This window comes from Centrocercus urophasianus, unplaced genomic scaffold (assembly GCF_019232065.1).
Source record: "Centrocercus urophasianus isolate 14NV4802_14NV808 unplaced genomic scaffold, USGS_Curo_1.0 seq_19, whole genome shotgun sequence".
NCBI classification, from domain to species: Eukaryota; Metazoa; Chordata; class Aves; order Galliformes; family Phasianidae; genus Centrocercus; species Centrocercus urophasianus.
This window is the reverse complement of record NW_024884744.1, coordinates 19,325,092-19,343,241: the sequence shown is the minus strand read 5'-3', so window position 1 is coordinate 19,343,241 and position 18,150 is coordinate 19,325,092. Positions and strand designations below refer to the sequence as shown.

Genomic DNA, 18,150 nt, shown 5'->3' with positions numbered 1-18,150 from the left:
CACAGTGTTGGAAGCTTGAACCTCTGGTCATTGATGAGACCCTTCATCAAACAGGAGAACGTGGTTTTATTTCCAGAGCAGTTTCACTGTTCCACTTTCACTGTTTCCTCTGCCCGTCCTTCTGCCCTGTAACTTATTCCAATCACTTGTGCACACTGAGCTTCTGACAGGCTTCGTTTTGTTGATGCCTGTACATTTTCCCATCTTGTTCAGATCCACTGGCAAGTGCCTGGTACCTGCGAGCTCTTCTGCATACACCCTTCCATGTGTCCACATCTGATGCAGATTTAGTGCACGGTAATAATTAGCATAGAGTAGTAATTGCACACATAATAATTAGCAGGGCAAGTTGTTTTGAAAGCTGCCTTTTGAGAGGTTGTCAGAGTTTTTATGTTGGTTCAGTGTGTGTGTGTGTGTGTGTGTGTGTGTGTTTTCCCCCTGCTCTGATTTCTTCCCATTCGTTCTTCAGTGGAAAAATGGACACGTTGGAGAAGTGTAACCTTGATTTAGATGTATTTTTAATACCAGCTCAGTCTGACTAGTCAGCACTTAGGGAACCACATGCATCTTTTCCTGTTCAGGATCTTGTTTCAGTGCACATGTCCCTGGCTTGCCCTGTTCTGTTGGTGCGTTTTGTACATCCAGTCTTTGGGGTTCTCAGCCCTTCCCCCCCACCCCATATCTGTGATTGTATACTCTTGGGTTGCTGATGTTTCAGGACATTAATGAGCCAGCAGGGAATAAAAGGAAGAAGAATATCTTGGCTGCAGCTCTATGTCTTGTGAAAGCAAGGTGGATTAAACCAAGTGTTGGAATAAGAGAGCGCTCAGCACTTTGCACTGACATGCACCTAGTCATTGCACAGAGCCAAACTCTCTTGGGCTAGTTTTCTTTTCAAATGCAGCATGTCTGTGAAGGCTTTTTCAGTTTTCTTGACTGTCCAGCCATAGTAAAAACAGCTCTGTTACTGATGTTCTCAGTTGCACCAGTGGTATTTCAGTTGAACTCCGTGCTGGGTGGCTCATGGCTGAAGCCTGCACCTGTGTCTGGTTTGCCCAGCACTCTCCTGCTGTATCGTGTATCCTGTGCTGGTTAGTGTTTAGTGAAAGCAGTGTATGAAATGAGACAAAATGGCATTGATTACAAATACAGTACAGTTTTATCCTGAGTATACAGAGCCTAAAGTAATTTTACAGTGGCAGGGAAATGGGGCTAATATGTAGTGACTGCTTTACTACAAATTGCTGATAATACCCCAGGGCAAGCTTTTGAGACCTGTCTTGTATTCACTGCATCCCTGTGCAGCAAACAGTAATGACAGCTTAAGTAATGGTAATATCAGAGTGTGCATCTTAAAGTACCTTGTTACTCTTCTTTAAATAGTTCTGTGGGTCTTTCAGTTCCGTAGGTGTATTGAGAAGTTCAGAAAGCAAATTGTAAATACTAAATATTAGTGTTATAGAATCATAGAATCACCAAGGTTGGAAAAGACCTAAAAGATCACCCAGTCCAACCGTTCACCTGTTCCCAATAGCTCCCACTAAACCATGTCCCTCAACACAACATCCAGCCTTTCCTTGAACACCCCCAGGGTTGGTAACTCCACCACCTCCCTGGGCATCCATTGCAGTGCCTGACCACCCTTTCTGAAAAGTAATACTTCCTCATGTCCAGCCTGAATCTCCCCTGCCGTAGCTTGAAGCCATTCCCTCTGCTCCTATCACTTTTGTGTACAAATGCAATTTCTCTCATTATGTGCTTTGTGTTCTAATTACATTGAAATTGATTTCATAGTGCATATGTGTTTCTTGGCCTGAGTGATTTGAAGAGCAATTGAGAAATGAGCTATTCCAGAGGAACTGACTGCCATTAAAGAGCTGATAATCCATAGCAGTTTACTTTGAGGGTACATGGCTGTAAATAAGAGGAAGTTGGATGCATGATTCCCAGTGATAGGCAGGTTTGTTTGTAAGAGTCTGTAGTGCCTCTTTTGGAAGTAATGAACCCCATGAAGTGTCTTGTTTCCTTCCATCACATTCCAACTTCTACCTGTTTATTAGGGTGTAAGACTGTTGCTTTCCCAGGAGCTTGGAGCACAGTGCTGATGTGTGAGCACTGATTTCCAAGCCTGCAATTGAATTTTTGGACTCGAGGAAGTATTTGCTTTAAGATTCAAATAAGAAGTGGAGCTGGTGGTGCTGAGAGTTGTTCTGTTCTGGCGTGTTACTGCTGGTTCTCTCCTGCCTTACTTGTTCTCCTCCTGTTCTTATTACAGGACTGGATGCGGAGTTATCTTACGTGAGGAATGATGTTGTCAATCATTATGCATTGTCCTTCAATCTCCTAATTCCCAGCGAAACCAACAATCTTCACTTCAGTTGGCATGCTAAATCCAAGGTAAGCAGGCAAAGCTACTGCAGTGCATGGTCTGTGTTGCTTAGTGATCAGCTGCTGTTATAATTGGTTTTTTTTTTTTTTGTGGAAAATGATACATGATAGGTGCAAAAGATATTATGTATTGTTTTAGCTACTTTTTTGTTTATTTGATTGCAGAAAATAAATTGTTACATATTGGAACTGTCCTTTGTTTCAAAAAGGTTAAAAGCTTCTTCTGAAGCACTCAATTTCTTTTGTAAGAACAAATAAAGCTACTGCCTGTGTCATCTCTTCTGATGATGAACTGAATGCACAGAAGCAGCAGCCATGAACCGAGGCCTCAGCCTTTGGAAATCAAATGTAGAACAGTTGTATTTTAGAGTTTCCTAAAAGCATACTCCTGGAGATGAGGAGAATCTATAAAATTAGCATCTAGTATGTCATTATTGAGCCTCAATTAAATGGAAGGGGCTTTTTATTTCAGTTAATTACTGTAGTTGGAGCATTCAGCAACAGCTGTCATAAAGATTGCGTATGCTTTTACCTTGTGAAGGCTTTCCAGTTACTTAATTTATTTTTGTAGGTGAAATGATCTGTTTAGTCTCTGCCAGACCTTTTTTTTTTTTAAACCTGAGCAATGATTATTCTTCTGTTCTTAAACAGGAACGACTGAAATAAAAACAGTAATGTTTAATAGCTTCACTAATGCAATTTCTAACGATTCCATCTGCCAGTGTTCTTCTTGCTGAGGTAGCTTCTTACAGGATACGAATTTTGACCCACGAAAGCTATTGCATATCATGTCCTTCTGCTTCATACCACGTTCCATTTTCACAGGCAGTCAGTTGCTGTTTGAACAGGACCTGTGGGGGAGTTTCCTCGTCGTTACAAGTTCAGCTGGGAGCTACAAGCATTGCTCTCCCTGCCCTGAGCCTCCTTGTCACTGCCTGTGAATTTGGAATAGGATTTTTTTTACAGGATCGCATTCTAATTGATGTTGAAGGGACCTCTGAAAGTCCTTTGGTTCCTCCTCTGCTCAGTCAGGGCCACCCGGAGCAGGGTGCCCAGGACCACGTTCAGAAGCTTTTGAACATTGAGGAGGAGACCCCTCCCAACCTCTCTGAACAACCTGTGCCAGTGCTATATCACCATGTAGCACAGAGGTGTTTCCTGGTGTTGCAGTTTGTGCTCTGTGCCTTTTGTGCTGTCACTGGGCACTGCTGAGGAGAGCCTAGCTCTGTTCTCATTGTACCCTACCTGCAGGTATTTATGGACATAGATGAGATCCCCCTGAGCCTCCTCTTCTTTAGGCTGAGGAACCTCAGTTCCTCAGTCTCTGCTCACAGGAGAGATACTCCAGGTCCTTTAGCACCTTACTGGCTCTGCGTTGGACTTTTTCCAATATGCCCAGGTCTCTCTTGTTCTGAGCCTCCCAGTACAAGCTGTGGTACTCCAGGTGCAGTCTCACCAGTGCTGGGCAGTGTGAAAAGATCACCTTTTTTTTTTTGACCTACTGTTATACTTTGCCAAATGCAGCCAAGAATACCATCAACCTTGCTAGAACATCAATCAGCAGTGTGCATCTTGGACTCTACCAAGACTCTTAGGCCCTTTAATTCCAGGCTGCTTCCCAGCTGGGTGTCCCCAGAATGCCCTGGTGCTTGAGGTTGTTGGGATTCCCTTCCTCCCCCTCCCCGCCCCAGAAATAAGATATGGGATTTTATTTATTCTGATTTTGAGGAAAAAGTATCAAACAGTATATAGCATTTCTTCTTACTGCTTTGAAGATTTCTTACGTGTCTCCAATCTCCCAACTGTTGTTACAGGTTGAGTATAAACTGGGATTTCAGGTAGATAATCCCATGGCTATGGCTATGCCCCAGGCTAACATTTCCTTACAAGGAGAAGTTCCTCGCACCCTCTCAGGTAAACGTTAACCCCACACCTCCTGTAGAGCTGGTACTGATAGCATGAGCTTTCTAACCCTTTTCTGTTAAACATTATATGCTTACAAGTCTTCTGCAACAGTTACAACATTGCTGAAAGAGTATTAGGCACTGTGACTGCTGGTGTGAGAGAAATGTCTTTTCCTTTGTTTAGGGGAGGATAGAGATCTGCTTCGAAAGGAAACATGACACACACAGGCTTCCTATTCCCTTTCAACAATAGTAATTAGCAGTTGCATGAACTTTAAAGTCCATGCCTTTGAATTTTGCTAGCCTACAGTTACCTAATGTCAAGATGTAGGGAGCTATTAACATGTGAAAGCTTTTATGGTAGGTTTAAAACTGAGAAAACTGAGTACGTAGTAGGTCTTCTGTGCAGAGTTTTTAATAGAAAGTGTTTCAGGAGGTGTGCAGATGATCACGGTGCCTTGCTGACTCAGTGACAGTTCCTCACTGCCTTGTGCTCTGTGGGAATAAAGTATTTATTTTGATGTTGGCTTGTACCACTTCTTTGTGGAGGCAGACACCAGGGAATCAGACTTGTTGTGTCTGCTCTGCTGGCATCAATAATTCTGGTATGTAAGCTAGAAAATAAATACTGTCAGATTAGTTCAAGCTCGGATTGCAGTCAGACTTGCACAGACTGAAATATTCAAACTTAACTATTGTGGAAGAAGCTAACTTTCGTACTGTCTGAAAAAGCAATGAGGAAAATGGAATTTTCTGGTCTTGGGTGATGAGTTTTCTGTTGTGAGAGGGCTTCAGCTCTGGAGTTAGTGGATGGCTAGTGGTCACAGTGAAAACTGTGAACTGTAATATGACACAATTAAATGTATTGAAAAATACACCCTTTAGGCTTTTGTGATTGTCACATGATGTCTGAGATGTGCTCAAATGTGACTGTGCTGTCTGTTTGTTGTCTGTTTGCAGTGTTTCGTGTCGAACTCTCCTGCACTGGCAGACTCGACTCCGAGGTCACAATATTAATGCAGCTCAACTTGACAATAAACTCATCCAAAAACATCACAGTTTTAAATTTCAAACGAAGGAAAATGTGCTACAAAAGTAAGGCACTGTTTCAAGTACTAAGCAGTTTTTAGATAGATAAAGGGAATCGGAAGGATTAAGGACACAAGTAGCAATCCACAAGAGTGGATTACAGAGGGAATGGTAATAATTCAGCTTCCAGACAAAAAAAGTGGACTGTTGGAAGAATTGGTGATGAAGGAATGAATTGCTCAAGTATTGTGCTGCATTGAGTCCACCAAATGTCCAAAGATGCACATATGCAAAATGTGTGTGAAGATGTGGCTTTTTAGCACGTCACACTCATGCTCCTTGGCATTCATGTTGTGAGAAAATTATCCTTAATTCAGATCTTTCTTTATAGAGTAAGTGGAGGCCTTTCTGATCCTATTTTAAGGATAGGAATTCTTCACTTTGTGATTTCCTAGGTGCTTTTTCAGGTGTTCTAAGTGGAGGAAGTCTTGTCTCTTTATACATTCCTGCCTTTCTGAGCTGCTGAATGAGCTGAGGGGATTTCCATAAGCACTACGTTGTTATCAGGGTGTGTGAAATAGAGCCACTTCCTCAATTACTCAGAAGTAATTCTAACAAAGATCACGTTTCTGTGGGTTCCTAATCATGTCAATAGCTTTTTTTGACAGTTGTGTGTTGAGTGGTGTAGAGCATCTGGGGATTTCTAATTTAATTTAGTGTGTAAGGTAGCACTATGTGGGAACTTGCTAGTGGTTTTGCTCAAGGCATTCCTAATAAGTGCTTGGAAGGTTCAAAAAAGAAGCAAAATTCTCAGATCTTTCTTTTTCTGGCTTCCTTTTTTTGTGAAGTTGATCAAACTGCAGCAGCTCCCTAAGGAGTCGGCAGGGGCTGTGCTGGGGAGGAGGTGGCTGTTTGCAGCTGGGAGCAGGAATGAAGATGTGGGTCTGGGTCTTTGCACTCACAGAAATCCATTACTTTGCCTCAGGTCTATGTGGAACCTCAGTGAGTTCATCTGAAGCGATCTCTGCAGCCTGCTTTCCCTTGATTTGCACTTGCCATTATTAGAGTGACCAATAATAAGCTTAATGAAGACTCATCCCCTTCCCAAAGAACCGTTTTCATACAAGTAGCCAAGGGTGTCCATGTGGCTTTTGTTCTTTTTTTCAATAAATAAATAGACGTTTCCTTTGCCATTCTTCAGTTTTAAAACACTCATGATTGCAGCATCAGCTGAGAAGGCAAGGTGCCCAGGGCTGCCCCCCTTAATTTCTTCATAGATAAGTTGTGTTAAAATCTGAGTAATATTCACTGAACATTCAATCAATAAAATAATTGTTATCCTGTAGGATAGTTGTCTTGTATCCTGTAGGAGCTGATTCTGTAGGGTTTTTGTTTAGTGTACATACATACAGTCATTCTGTTCCTGTCTTTTCTACTCTGCTGCTTTGCACTTTCTTGGACAAGCAGAAGGGTAAGTAGATCCAGTGGGTTCAAACATAACCTCAGTGGACACATGTTAGTGGTGAAATACCTGACCCGTGTGTCTTGAAGCAGTGTGATTTATTTTTTTTTAATTACTACTGTGCAGTGGTTAGGCATTTTAAAATGGAAATCTGGAGGTAACTGTAGTCATTAAGTCAGCTTGTCTGTTTGGAAAAGCAGATTTGTTTTTCCTGAAATGATGCAATTGATTTCCTTTGAAGGACTGCAGTAATACATGTTTATTAAGCTTAATGGCTTTTCTCATCTGTTTAGAGCTTGAACCAGAGGTAAAATCTCCAACATCTGACAAAAACAGCAGCAAGGCTATCTGTAAGTAATCTTGATTGTATCTCCTGCTCCTAGTGTAAACAAAATAAAAACTGGGGATATTCTTTGTTTTCATAGCTTTCCCTATGAAAACAACCCCCAAGTTGCTTCTACTAAACCCAGTATTTTAGTGGGATTTCTGGTGATGGGTTTATCTGGGAATATGCTTTAGTGAAGAGGAAGAAAATTCTCACAGCAGCTTCTTTGTAAATCATATCTTTGGGGATCTGTTTTACTGCACATTACTCTAATCAATCTCTTGACTTCAGGACCTGTGTGGTTTGCAGTTTTGACTTCTATTCGTTTCTGATAATTAGTTTCCTTCACTCTCGTGCCCCTTCTGCATGGAATCGACTGACTGTGCTCATTCTGTGGCAGCAGAAACACAGACACATCTGCCAAAATGCTTTGGAAAGCAGTGGATAGTTGCTCAGGTTCCCTTTCTCTACTCATGGTCTCTTCCAGGGTCGTTGTTATGCACAAAACATGATTGTAAACTGGAAGTGGCTAGAATTACTCAGGAGCCCTACTGATAAAATGTGCTTTCTCCTGCTTCCATCCCTTGGGCTCGTGTCCCTGCTCAGCAGGGAGGGAACCTCAGTGCCCCATAGTTGAGGGGACACCCTTGTCTGTCTCTGTGCCAGCCCCTTCACCTGCTGGACCCTGGTGGTGGGGATGCTTGGGATGAGTCTCAAAGCAGTTCTGTCATCCTGCTGTGTCAGCTTTTTGGGAACTAACAGAATATCTGTGGTTGCTTTTTTTTGTGTGTGTGTTTTTGAGACCGATTCAGAAGCTTTTCACCTTTGTATTTCAGATGATCCTGTAAATGCAGCTCCCACCACTTCTACCCGTGTGTTTTACATCAGCGTAGGTGTGTGCTGTGCTGTTATATTCCTGGTGGCAATAATACTAGCTGTCTTGCATCTCCACAGTATGAAAAGGATAGAATTGGATGACAGGTATGTATTCAGAGTTTTCAGGGGCTTTTGGGGGGATGTATTCATGCAGGCTTTTGGGATTCCTGGCCTCAGATATAAGCTTGCTGTAGTGACATGCAGTTTCTGCTAAGCTGCAGCAGCAGCTAGTATGTAGTTGTGCTAAGTGCTGTACTGCAGTAAGGCAGCAGTTGCAGGTGATGATGTGGAGGGTTGTGGTTCAACTTTGATATAGTTTGGGAATTACAAGTGTTTGGTTACAAAGCTGAAAATCTCTCTTTCCCAGATGTATTTTTCAATTCAATTAAACCAAATTGGCACACGGGGGAGAAAACCTTGTAATGCAAACTCAGGGGCAATGCAGTTGACACACACATCTCTTTTTCAATGTTTTGAGTGGGATTTTTCTGAGTGGGGAATAAACACCAAGAATTATACTGAAGCTCTCTTGGAGGCTATTTGAACAAGCTGCATCAGATGCAACTGTGCAAGACCTGGGAAATTTGAAACTGAATACTTTGGAAAAGCAGTTGGGTGTGTAGGTAGTTTCCATCTTCAAAAGGGTTTTTGAATGGTTTTGGTTCTTGCATGCAGCCTCTCAGGGCGGCTGTCCTCTGCCTTGGGCAGATGCTTTTCATTCAGCCTTTGCTACTTCTGTCTTCCCAGATCACCTGGATTTTGGAGGAGTAGCTGTACTAAATAGAATTGGTACCAGAAGAGTTTTTCTCAGTCCTAGATCATCTGACCAAATGACCTGCCAGCTTTCCTCAATTTACTTGTTCCTAAATTGTCTACTGAAGATTTTTAAATAATAGAGAATATTGGAAGACACACAGCTTTGTTTGCTTCACAAAAGAAAAGCACTGAATCTAGTATATTTAAATATGTTCCTCTAAGAGGTTTTGAGAGGCTGTGCCTCAGTCTAGCAGCGTGATCAAATTGCCTTTTCTTCCACTGATTTTTGCAGTGTGAATAAGAGCCTGCAAATGCTTAGCTGAGAAACTGCTTCAGTGTTTTAATTCAACCTCAGTGTTACACACTAGTCATATATATGATCAGTGACTGCCTGATGGAGCAAAGGGCCCAGGAATGCATGGGAGAAGAAACAACTTTTGATTTGGTTTTGAATAAGAAGCTCAGAATATTTCTGCAAAGGGGATCTGAATCAAAGATGATTCATTGTGAGGGTTAGTAACCTCACAGGAGCAACAGATTAAAACAAATCCTGCTGCTATTGCCCTTAATTTCAAAAGGCAGAGCTAATAAAAATGAGGTTGTTAAATAAAAGTTAAAAATGGGCAGCTGAGTTTATGGGCTGCATTGGACTATTTGAGAACATTGTATTAAAAGTTCAGAGCAAATGCTTACATACCTTCTATCAAAGGCACTTTAAAAAGTGCCAGAGAAAGTTGGCATGGCTTAACAGCAGAATAATGGGCGTAGTTAAAAGCAAGGATTAGTCCTTAAAAAGCTGAGATTGCATGCAAGTGAGAAGACAAAGATAATAAATACAAGTTGAACCTAAAAATACAATAAAGCCGACCAAAAAAAGATGTTTCTTAAACTTGCCACAGGCTCAAAACAGCTCTTTTTTCAGACTTGTCAGCAGCAAGAAGCCAGCCAGAGATCTGTCTGGCTGGTAGATGATCAGGTTACAAAAGGAGTTTTCAGGGAAGGAAAAGTGATAGGAGAAAAAGCTGTATCAGTGTTGACTGTGGTGGCTGTGTCAGAGCACTGCTTCCTGGGGGACTTACTGAAGAGTGAATCACAATGGGGAGCTTTGAAGACACAGTTCAAATGGCGACTTAGTATCACTCGTTTTTTTGCTAGCAGCAGAGAATATTGTTTCAAAAACTCTGAAGTGGAGTAGTTAGACTGTGAGCTTTGGCTTTTGACTTTGTGCAGGGGAAAAAAAAAAAGCTGGAACTCTGTAGCTGGAAAACAGCAGGTGTTGGAGTAGCATAAGGGGAAAAAAAATCCACGTCAGTACAAGTCTCTGTTGTTCACAGTAAGCCTGATATTTTCTATTGAGTATTAGCTTCTGTTAGGAAATGGGGACAAAAATACATTAGTAGGTACATCTGTGGTTATGATTTAAAAAAGAAAAGCCACTTCTTACCCATTTTATCTTAGAAGAAAGAAAAAGGAAGTCCTGCTTCACAAACATCCTTGAGGGCATCAGCAAATATGTCCAGAAAATCCTACAGGAATAGCCAGCACTGCTAGCTCAGTGCTCAGTAGCAGTCCCAAATGCAAATGTTACTATTCTGCAAGAGAGGCCATTACAGCTGCAGTAACTTCTTTGACAGTATTTTGTGCTGTGGATAAGACAGGAAGCATCTTAACACATCTTAAATTGAACACTGTGTGTGGGTATGGCCCTTCTGTTGCCAAGAAAATTCACTGAAGGGCTTGTGGGAAGAGGAAGGAAGGACAATCAGTGAAAAATGGCAAAGCAGGCTTGATGTTTTGATCTGCAAAAGAGATCTGAGGCAGATAAATGGGTGCAGGCTGAACTGCAGGACAGTGTCTTGATGTTTGTTCTCATGCAGGAGGTAGGAAGCACCACTATGCTGAACTTTTCCTTGCAGCCTGTTAGGTATCACTAGTGCCTATCTGCTGCCGTGTGAATGATCTGTGCCTTTCTGGCTCTACTCTCCTTGCAAACTCTTGTAAGTTAGCATTGCCTTCAGTGAGATGCTGGCACCAAGAAGTAAAGACATATGAGTCTTCTCTGGAATGTAATGGTTTTGTTGTTTCTGGCATGGGAGAATGTCTTTTGCAATAAATGTTTTGTCAGTTTGTGTACCTCCATTTTTCAAAGGTGGGGAAAGCAAACCAAAAAATAGTCTACATGAAAATAAGGAAGAAGTCATTAGCTGTGGAGGGACAGAAGTGCTAAGGTTTCTTTTAGTTACTCATAATACAGTTCAGTGTGTGTGAGATTTCAAAAGGCAGTATTTTCAAAGTTCAATCTGGAAAATTTTCTGTGTTCAACTTCGGTACGTTAATTTTGAATTTAATGCAGTAGCACACAGTTACGTTCATGTCCAATTTTGTTTTTATAAAACAGCATCAGTGACAGCAGCAGCTCCCAAGGTTTATCCCAGCCTTCCACGCAGACCACGCAGTACTTGAGAGCTGACACACCCAACAATGCAACGCCAGTAACCAGTAAGTGTTAATCCAATCACAGGCCTCTGCCACAGACTGCCTTGGATGCAGTGGAATGTTAGTATGGGTTGCACTGATTCTGTATTAAGGAAGGCAGAAAAGCAGGAATAATCTCCTGGCTGTCAGTTTCTCTTCAGAGTTTGCGTGATGTATGGTTTTATCCACCTTTGGCATTCACAGTCAAGATTGAAATCTACATATAGTCTGGGATGCTGGAGTCATCTTATGAGTGTGATGGTGTAACAAGGGTGACATGTTCATGCTTTCTTTTAAATAGCTTGTCTTGATTTTATTTCTTTTTTTTTAAGGAGATGGGAGGCAGTGAAATAAAAAGTGTGAAGTGACAGTGCTTTCTATGCTCTGTAATAGATCAATCTGGGAACTGATACCAGCTACATTCTATGTCAGTTCTGTGATTCCTGAAGGTATTTGTTATCTACAGAGAGTGTTTACTTCTGCAATTACTATTCATCAGCCTTAGTGGAAAGATGTCTCGTACAGCATAACGCTACTGAAGGGACCTTTCCTGCAATCAGGGTTTGAAGATGTGTGGTTCCCTGGCAATTCAGTCTCATTGAAGGCTGGACTGACTGTGATTTGCCTTTTCCCTTGTGCTGGCACTTAGGCAGCTAGACTGCTAACCAAATCAGGGAGCAGAGCCAGCCAAACGCTGATTTTCTTCTGTTGTGGTTTGTTTGTTGGTTGGCTGGGATCTCTGGATTGGTGTGCAGCCTAGTTTTGGTGCTTCAGGTGGGGTATGGATCTACGTGACTGGACACTGAAAGAAAGCAGGACTTAGACCAGACAGAGTTGGTTCAAAGTACTGCTAAAATCCGCTCTGAAAGATCTGAAGTGAGGTAAGGGTGTATGTTATAAAGTGAGGGAAAAATAGGGGGAGCCTGGCAGGGGAATGAACACTCTGTTAATCTCAATTAATTGTTTTTCTAAATTTTCTAAATAGAGTAGGAATTACCAAGCTTTTCAAGAAAGTGTCTTCTTTTGTTATCTGCTGCCAATGATTCTTCATTCTGTAACGCACAAAAGTTTTTTGTATAAATAACCTGAAGAGACTTTCTTTCAGCAATCCAGTAAGTAGGAATATCGACATCTATCCTTTGTACAGTGCAATATTTATTCTTTAGAGCCAGCTAAATAATGATTAATGGCTTTTTTTCTTTTTATTTTTTTTTTTGTTTTTTTTTTTTTAGCAAGCAGTAAGAGCCCAAAGTCTCTTCTGTTTCCTTCTGGCTGCACTTAGTATTGATATTAACCATCCCAATCAATGGTAGAGTACTGTATGAGTATTTTAACTACTATTCAGTGCTAGTGTTTTTCCCAGTTTCCTCCCCAGGTGTGGGAGCAAATGTTTAACAAGAGTTGAACTCCTGCAGCTTTGGTAAAGTCTTGGCTTTCTTCTAAATTGAACTACTATCTCCCTAAACAGAAGAGATTTTTGTCATCTGAGTTCATCTGTTTTGGAAAAAGCTGCCTGGAAACGTTATATGGTAGAAGCATTGAGGCAAATGCATCTATTAAAAACTTATTTTCCACAGAGTTTGGAAGAGACCACAGCATGCAAATAATTCTTAAGCTGGTTTTCCTAATTACTGTTCCGCCTGCCCCTCTTTTCACCCGCTAGCCTTTTTGTGCACCACTTCTCATCCCAAAGCACAGCGTGGTGTTGGTGTGCTGTCAACCTCGGGATTTTAGGTTGGCTCTCTAAGCAATGTCATCTATTAGTGTGATCCCTGGAAACCTGTTAAAGAGCCTCTTGCAAAAGACTTGCCATGAAGGTGACTGCATCCTTAGTGATAATTGAGCTCTTCACCGAGATGAGCGTGGAAGCAGCTGTACCTCAGTGGCACTCACTGTCTTGCTGTGTTCAATATGTGTTGTTTCAGAATGCCTTTTTTGGGGATGAGGGTTGGATACCAGCAGTAACGTGGGGAACAGCGAAACTGAGCGTAAGGAGAAAAAAATTGGATGCAAAAAATAAACAGGAAGAATGCTATTAGGCCTATCACTGCTGTATTAACCTTGTTCTCAGTGACACTTAAAATTTATCATATAAGTGACTCTCAAACTTTCTCTAGTAATTCAAGGTCTTGCTACAAAAACACTCAGGCCTTTTTGAGTATGTTGGTGTATCTAGCTAGATGTGTCTCATGCCCAGAAGAGGGCACTGCTGATTCTGGTTGTGCTCCTGATGCAGTACCGGGTAAGGCGTTTTCTTGACTCCAGCAAGTCTTCAGCAGTTTCTAACCTCAGTCTTTATTTCCCTGCTGAGAGGGAAGTGCAGTGTTACGTTAATCTGCTTCAGTATGCAAGAAGGAGCTTTATTGACTTGGTGTTAATAATGAGTCTCAGTTGTACATCATATAGATTTGTGTGATTGCTACGTTTGGCTTCTCTCGTGCATTTCTTTGTTATTTAATACTATACGTAATCTTCCTAAGTACTGCTTGCATGTCTTTGTACCTGTAGGTGGTGCTGAGGTGAAGCAATGTGCTTGTGGTCTTATAATAAGGGTATTTATATTGGTTTGTTTGGCTCTGCTGGCTCCTCAGGTTATCCTACGTTACGGATAGAGAAGAATGATCTTAAAAGTGTCACTCTAATGGAAGCAAAAGCTAAAGTGAAGGATATAGCCATCTCCAGGGAGAGGATAACTCTAAAAGATGTGCTCCAGGAAGGTATTTACAGCCCTCGGGACGCTTGTTGGTTACAATGTGGTGTTTGTATATATGTATATGTGATTTTCTTTGCAAGATTTTTCTGAAATTAATCACTGGTGATGTTGCTGATCTTTATAACTCTTGTGGAGGTAAAGAATGATGGATGATGTTTGCATTTGGGGTGTGGGGAAGCGACTTCTAAAATGCATTAGAACATGGGAGCGACTAATTATGCAGAGTAAATAATTGTCTGTGTTAATAATCTGGTCATTTAAAAAGAAAAATAAATGAAAGGGTGAGATGGCTAGGGAGTGAGGTAATCAGCTGAGGCTGTAAGTGGTGAAGTAACTCAACTGCAAAGTTATTGCAGGAGAACTTAAGGGGGGAAAAAGCTTCTCTGTCATCTAAATTCAGTCAGTCTCCATTTAATAGGGAAATCTTGTCAAATGCAAAATTAACATTTCTGCTATGGAAAAAATTAGACTACAGTTTCTTTTGTAGCTTAATTTTCATTTCAGAAGTGTTCATTTACAACAATAATTGTTTTTACTTGATATTGAATTTAGAAAATGGACTTAAATATTTAGATTTTTGTCACTAATGGTTAGTACTGCAACTTTAGTCTGCATCCCCATAGCTTGATAAGAAACCAAATTTTCCTAAGCTACACATTGAGGATAGTCGTCTTGTAGAGGCAAAACTGCAAAGTGCTTTACATCCCCATCTGGAAAACAACGTGAGGTTGCCAAACGTTCTGATTTGATGTATGGCTTTAATCTTCAAGCTGATAGCTTTGTTCTCAAGTCCAATGGTTGTGCAAAAATGTACTTACGTGTGGAGGATGTGTTTTGGATCATAGAACTGTAGAATGGATCTGTTTGGAAGGAGCTCAACAACCCACCCAGTTCCAACCCCCCGCCATGGGCAGAGGTGCTGCCCACCAGCTTGTGTTGCCCAGGGCTCCCACCAACCTGGCCTTGAACTTATTCAGAGATGTGGCTGCAATGAGATCTTCCCAGAGCCTTCTCTTCTCCAAGCTGAATGCCCCCAGCTTTCTCAACCTTTCTTCATAGGTGTGGTGCATCCAGCCCTCTGATCATCCTCGTGGCTTTCCTTTGGACCTGCTCCAATGGTCTGCATCCTTTCTTTAGAGGTCATCTAGCTCAACTTTCCTTCAGTGAACAGGGGCACCTACAGCTATACCAGGTAGCTCAGAGCCCCATTCAGCCTGACCTCAAATTCTTAAATGATGGGACATCCACAACCTCCCTAAGCAACCTGCTCCAATGCCTCATCACCCTTATTATAAAAATAATAATAGTAGTAAATTCTTTCTTATGTCCAATCTAAACTCCCCTCTTTTAACCTCAAGTGCTTTTCAGAAGGACTGTGCTCCATCCTTACATCTCCCAACCTGTACTACTAGCAGAAATTGCTACAATGCAGATGCAGATCTTGCGCTTGGATTTGCTGAAACTAATGAGGTTCACCTGGGCCAGCAGCTCAGCCTGCCTAGGTCTCTCTGAATGGCATCTCATCCCTCAGGCACACTGACCACATCACTCTGCTTGGCACCATCCACATACTGCTGAGAGTGCACTTGATCCCACTGTTGATGTCACTGATGAAGATGTTAAAGAGCACCACTCCTAGTGTTGACCCCTGAGGGGCACCTCTTGTCCCTGATCTCCATCCAAACATTGACCACCACTCTCTGGGTGTGATCTTGTAACCAGTCTCTCATACATCAAACAGTGCACCCATCAATCCATATCTTTCCAGTTCAGAGGGAAGGCTGTTATGGGGACTGTGTTAAAGGCCTTATAGAAGCCCAGATGGATGATGTCAGTGGATCTTCACGTGTCCACAGATACAGTTATGCAATCATGAAAAGCAACAAGGTTGGTCAGGTAGGACCTATCCTTGGTGAAGCCATGCTGCTTGTTCCATTTCATCTCCTCTTCCGTATGTCTTAGCATAGCTTCCAGGAGGGTCTGCTTCATGATCTTCTCTGACACTGAGGTGAGACTAATGGGTCTGTAGTTCCCTGAGTCATCCTTTCTACCCTTCTTAAAAAATGGGTGCTATATTGCTTCTTTCCTGTACCTGGGGTTGCCCCAAACCAATTGCAGCACCTTGTGCTTGGCCTTGTTCAACCTCATTAAGTTCTTGCGGGCCAAATTTTCAAGCCTGTCCAGATCCCTTTGGATGGCATCCCATCCTTTGGTTGTATCAACTGCACCACTCTGCTTGGTGTCATCAGCAAACTTGCTGAGAGTGCATTCAGTCCCATTATGCAGGTCATTGATAAAGGTGTTGAAGGCTGTGCTTCTTTATAGTGTCTCTTGCCTGTAGCTGTAATGTTCAGAGCCATCTGATGCCTGCCAAGTGGGATCATAACATCTCACAAAGTTTATATGCAGTCTCATGGTAGATGATAAGGAAAAAACAAATGGCAATCATCCTGTTGAGTACTGAGGAATCAGGTAAGAGTTGAACTTTATGCTGGGATATGTAATGTACAGCTGTTCAGTATGGTTCTTTTTCTTGGAATAACCTTGTTAAAATACACAAGTGGAAAAATTTTGAAGACTGGGGGGAAAAAAAGCCAGAAAAAGTGAAACCAAAATAAATCTTTGAAGAAAGCCTATCACATTTTTATAATGTAATACTGTATTCACAAACTGTACTATGTAGGTACTGCTTTGTTGAATGCTTTACTTCTCTGTGTACATTAAAAAGAAAAAAAGTATAATTGAGCAATGTTTTGCCTGGGGAATTCCTGACTTGACTGTATGCAGAACAGATGGAGCTAGAAGTTTTGGCACAGGCTGTGAACTGCCACAAATAAACCAGCTATCAATGTCAATACTTAAATTAGTTAACCAGATTCTGTTGCTGTCATTGTTTCATTTTTGCTTGTCTTTTTTATGTTTTTCTCTGAAGTTAACTAAAGCTTTCAGTCTTTGCTGTGTAGAGCTCTGAATCCAACTCCTGCTGATGGAGAGGTGGTTATTTGTTGTCGGTACTCTTGATTCACTGGGACATTCAGGGCTTAAGCTTTACTCTCCATTACTCCTAACTTTCTGCTGTGGCAGGCAGTGGGTTTTCAATGGGTGTTTAATTCTGTCACCATTATCAGTGTGTTTTAAACATACAGTGCTTACTAATTTTATGTTCTCTTCATAGGCACATTTGGGCGCATTTTCCATGGAATACTAATAGAGGAAAAAGATCCCAGTAAAGAAAAACAAGTTTTTGTGAAAACTGTTAAAGGTATGCTTACCTGAAGGACTTCGTTTTGTCCAGTTGTTTGGCCTGTTTTGCATGCTGAGTGTATCAAATCTATCTTTAAAAACAGTTAAGCAAAAGCCTCATAGAACATAGTAAAACTTAAAAATTGCAAACAATTTGGGTGCTGCTGTCAGCCAGCAAACAGTAATGTTGTATGGAAGAAGAAGGTACTTGTTCACAAGTGCCTGCAGTTACTGCATTGTCAGACACTTCAAAAAATCTCATTTTCTTTTTCCTCTTGGCATGGAACACATACAGCCTTCCCCCTGTCTGAAATACTGAAAAGGCACAGCTCACTGGTTTCTGTCACTTACTTTAAGTTATGACCATAGCTTTTGGTTTTTCTCAGCCAATAGTGTATATATGTGTATATACACATGTAAGTATATATCATTTATATACATATGAGTTCAGCTTGGAAGCTGCTTGGAAGAATATTAACACTTGTTTAAAGGGGAGGAATTTAAGATCAACCTGTTTTGGAATAAAAGTAGCTAAAAAGCATCCCTATTTTGAGCATGTCTTATGGCAGTCTGAGATGGATGTTGTTGCATTCTTTAACTGTGTGTAATTCTTGATGTAGGCCTAGCCAGGGTGGTGTGCTTTGCCAGTGAAGATAGGCCAGTGCCAGGTATTGTACCTGCTGCTCCAAGATATATCAGGCCTTTTTATTTTTTTTCAGGGTGCCAGCTACTCTCATAATAACAAGGTGCTGCTTTTTATTTCTTTTTTGAGTGCTTCTGTGATGGTACGCTTCCATGCTGTAGCATTTCTCTTCCCTGTTGAATCCAAAGAGAGCTTCTGTAAAAGTGGGTTTGTCACCCTTTGGGAGGATCGTGGAACTTTCTGCTTGGCAGGGTGGTGGTATCTGGAACTCTGAATACTGAAGTTGTCTTTGGCTTTGTTTCTGACACAGCAAAAAATAATGTTCACTTTGTAGAA

The 18,150-nt window shown here is 41.4% G+C and overlaps 1 protein-coding gene across 1 annotated transcript in view; it reads left to right on the top strand.

The window, feature by feature from the left end:
- RYK (receptor like tyrosine kinase) overlaps positions 1–18,150 on the top strand; it is a 50,732-nt gene that overhangs the window by 12,551 nt on the left and 20,031 nt on the right. The window contains exons 2-9 of the mRNA XM_042820521.1: positions 2,276–2,397; positions 4,203–4,302; positions 5,253–5,387; positions 7,077–7,133; positions 7,945–8,089; positions 11,139–11,239; positions 13,798–13,932; positions 17,104–17,190. Of these exons, the coding sequence (XP_042676455.1) occupies positions 2,276–2,397; positions 4,203–4,302; positions 5,253–5,387; positions 7,077–7,133; positions 7,945–8,089; positions 11,139–11,239; positions 13,798–13,932; positions 17,104–17,190 (882 nt within the window). The remainder of the gene's footprint in view (positions 1–2,275; positions 2,398–4,202; positions 4,303–5,252; positions 5,388–7,076; positions 7,134–7,944; positions 8,090–11,138; positions 11,240–13,797; positions 13,933–17,103; positions 17,191–18,150) is intronic.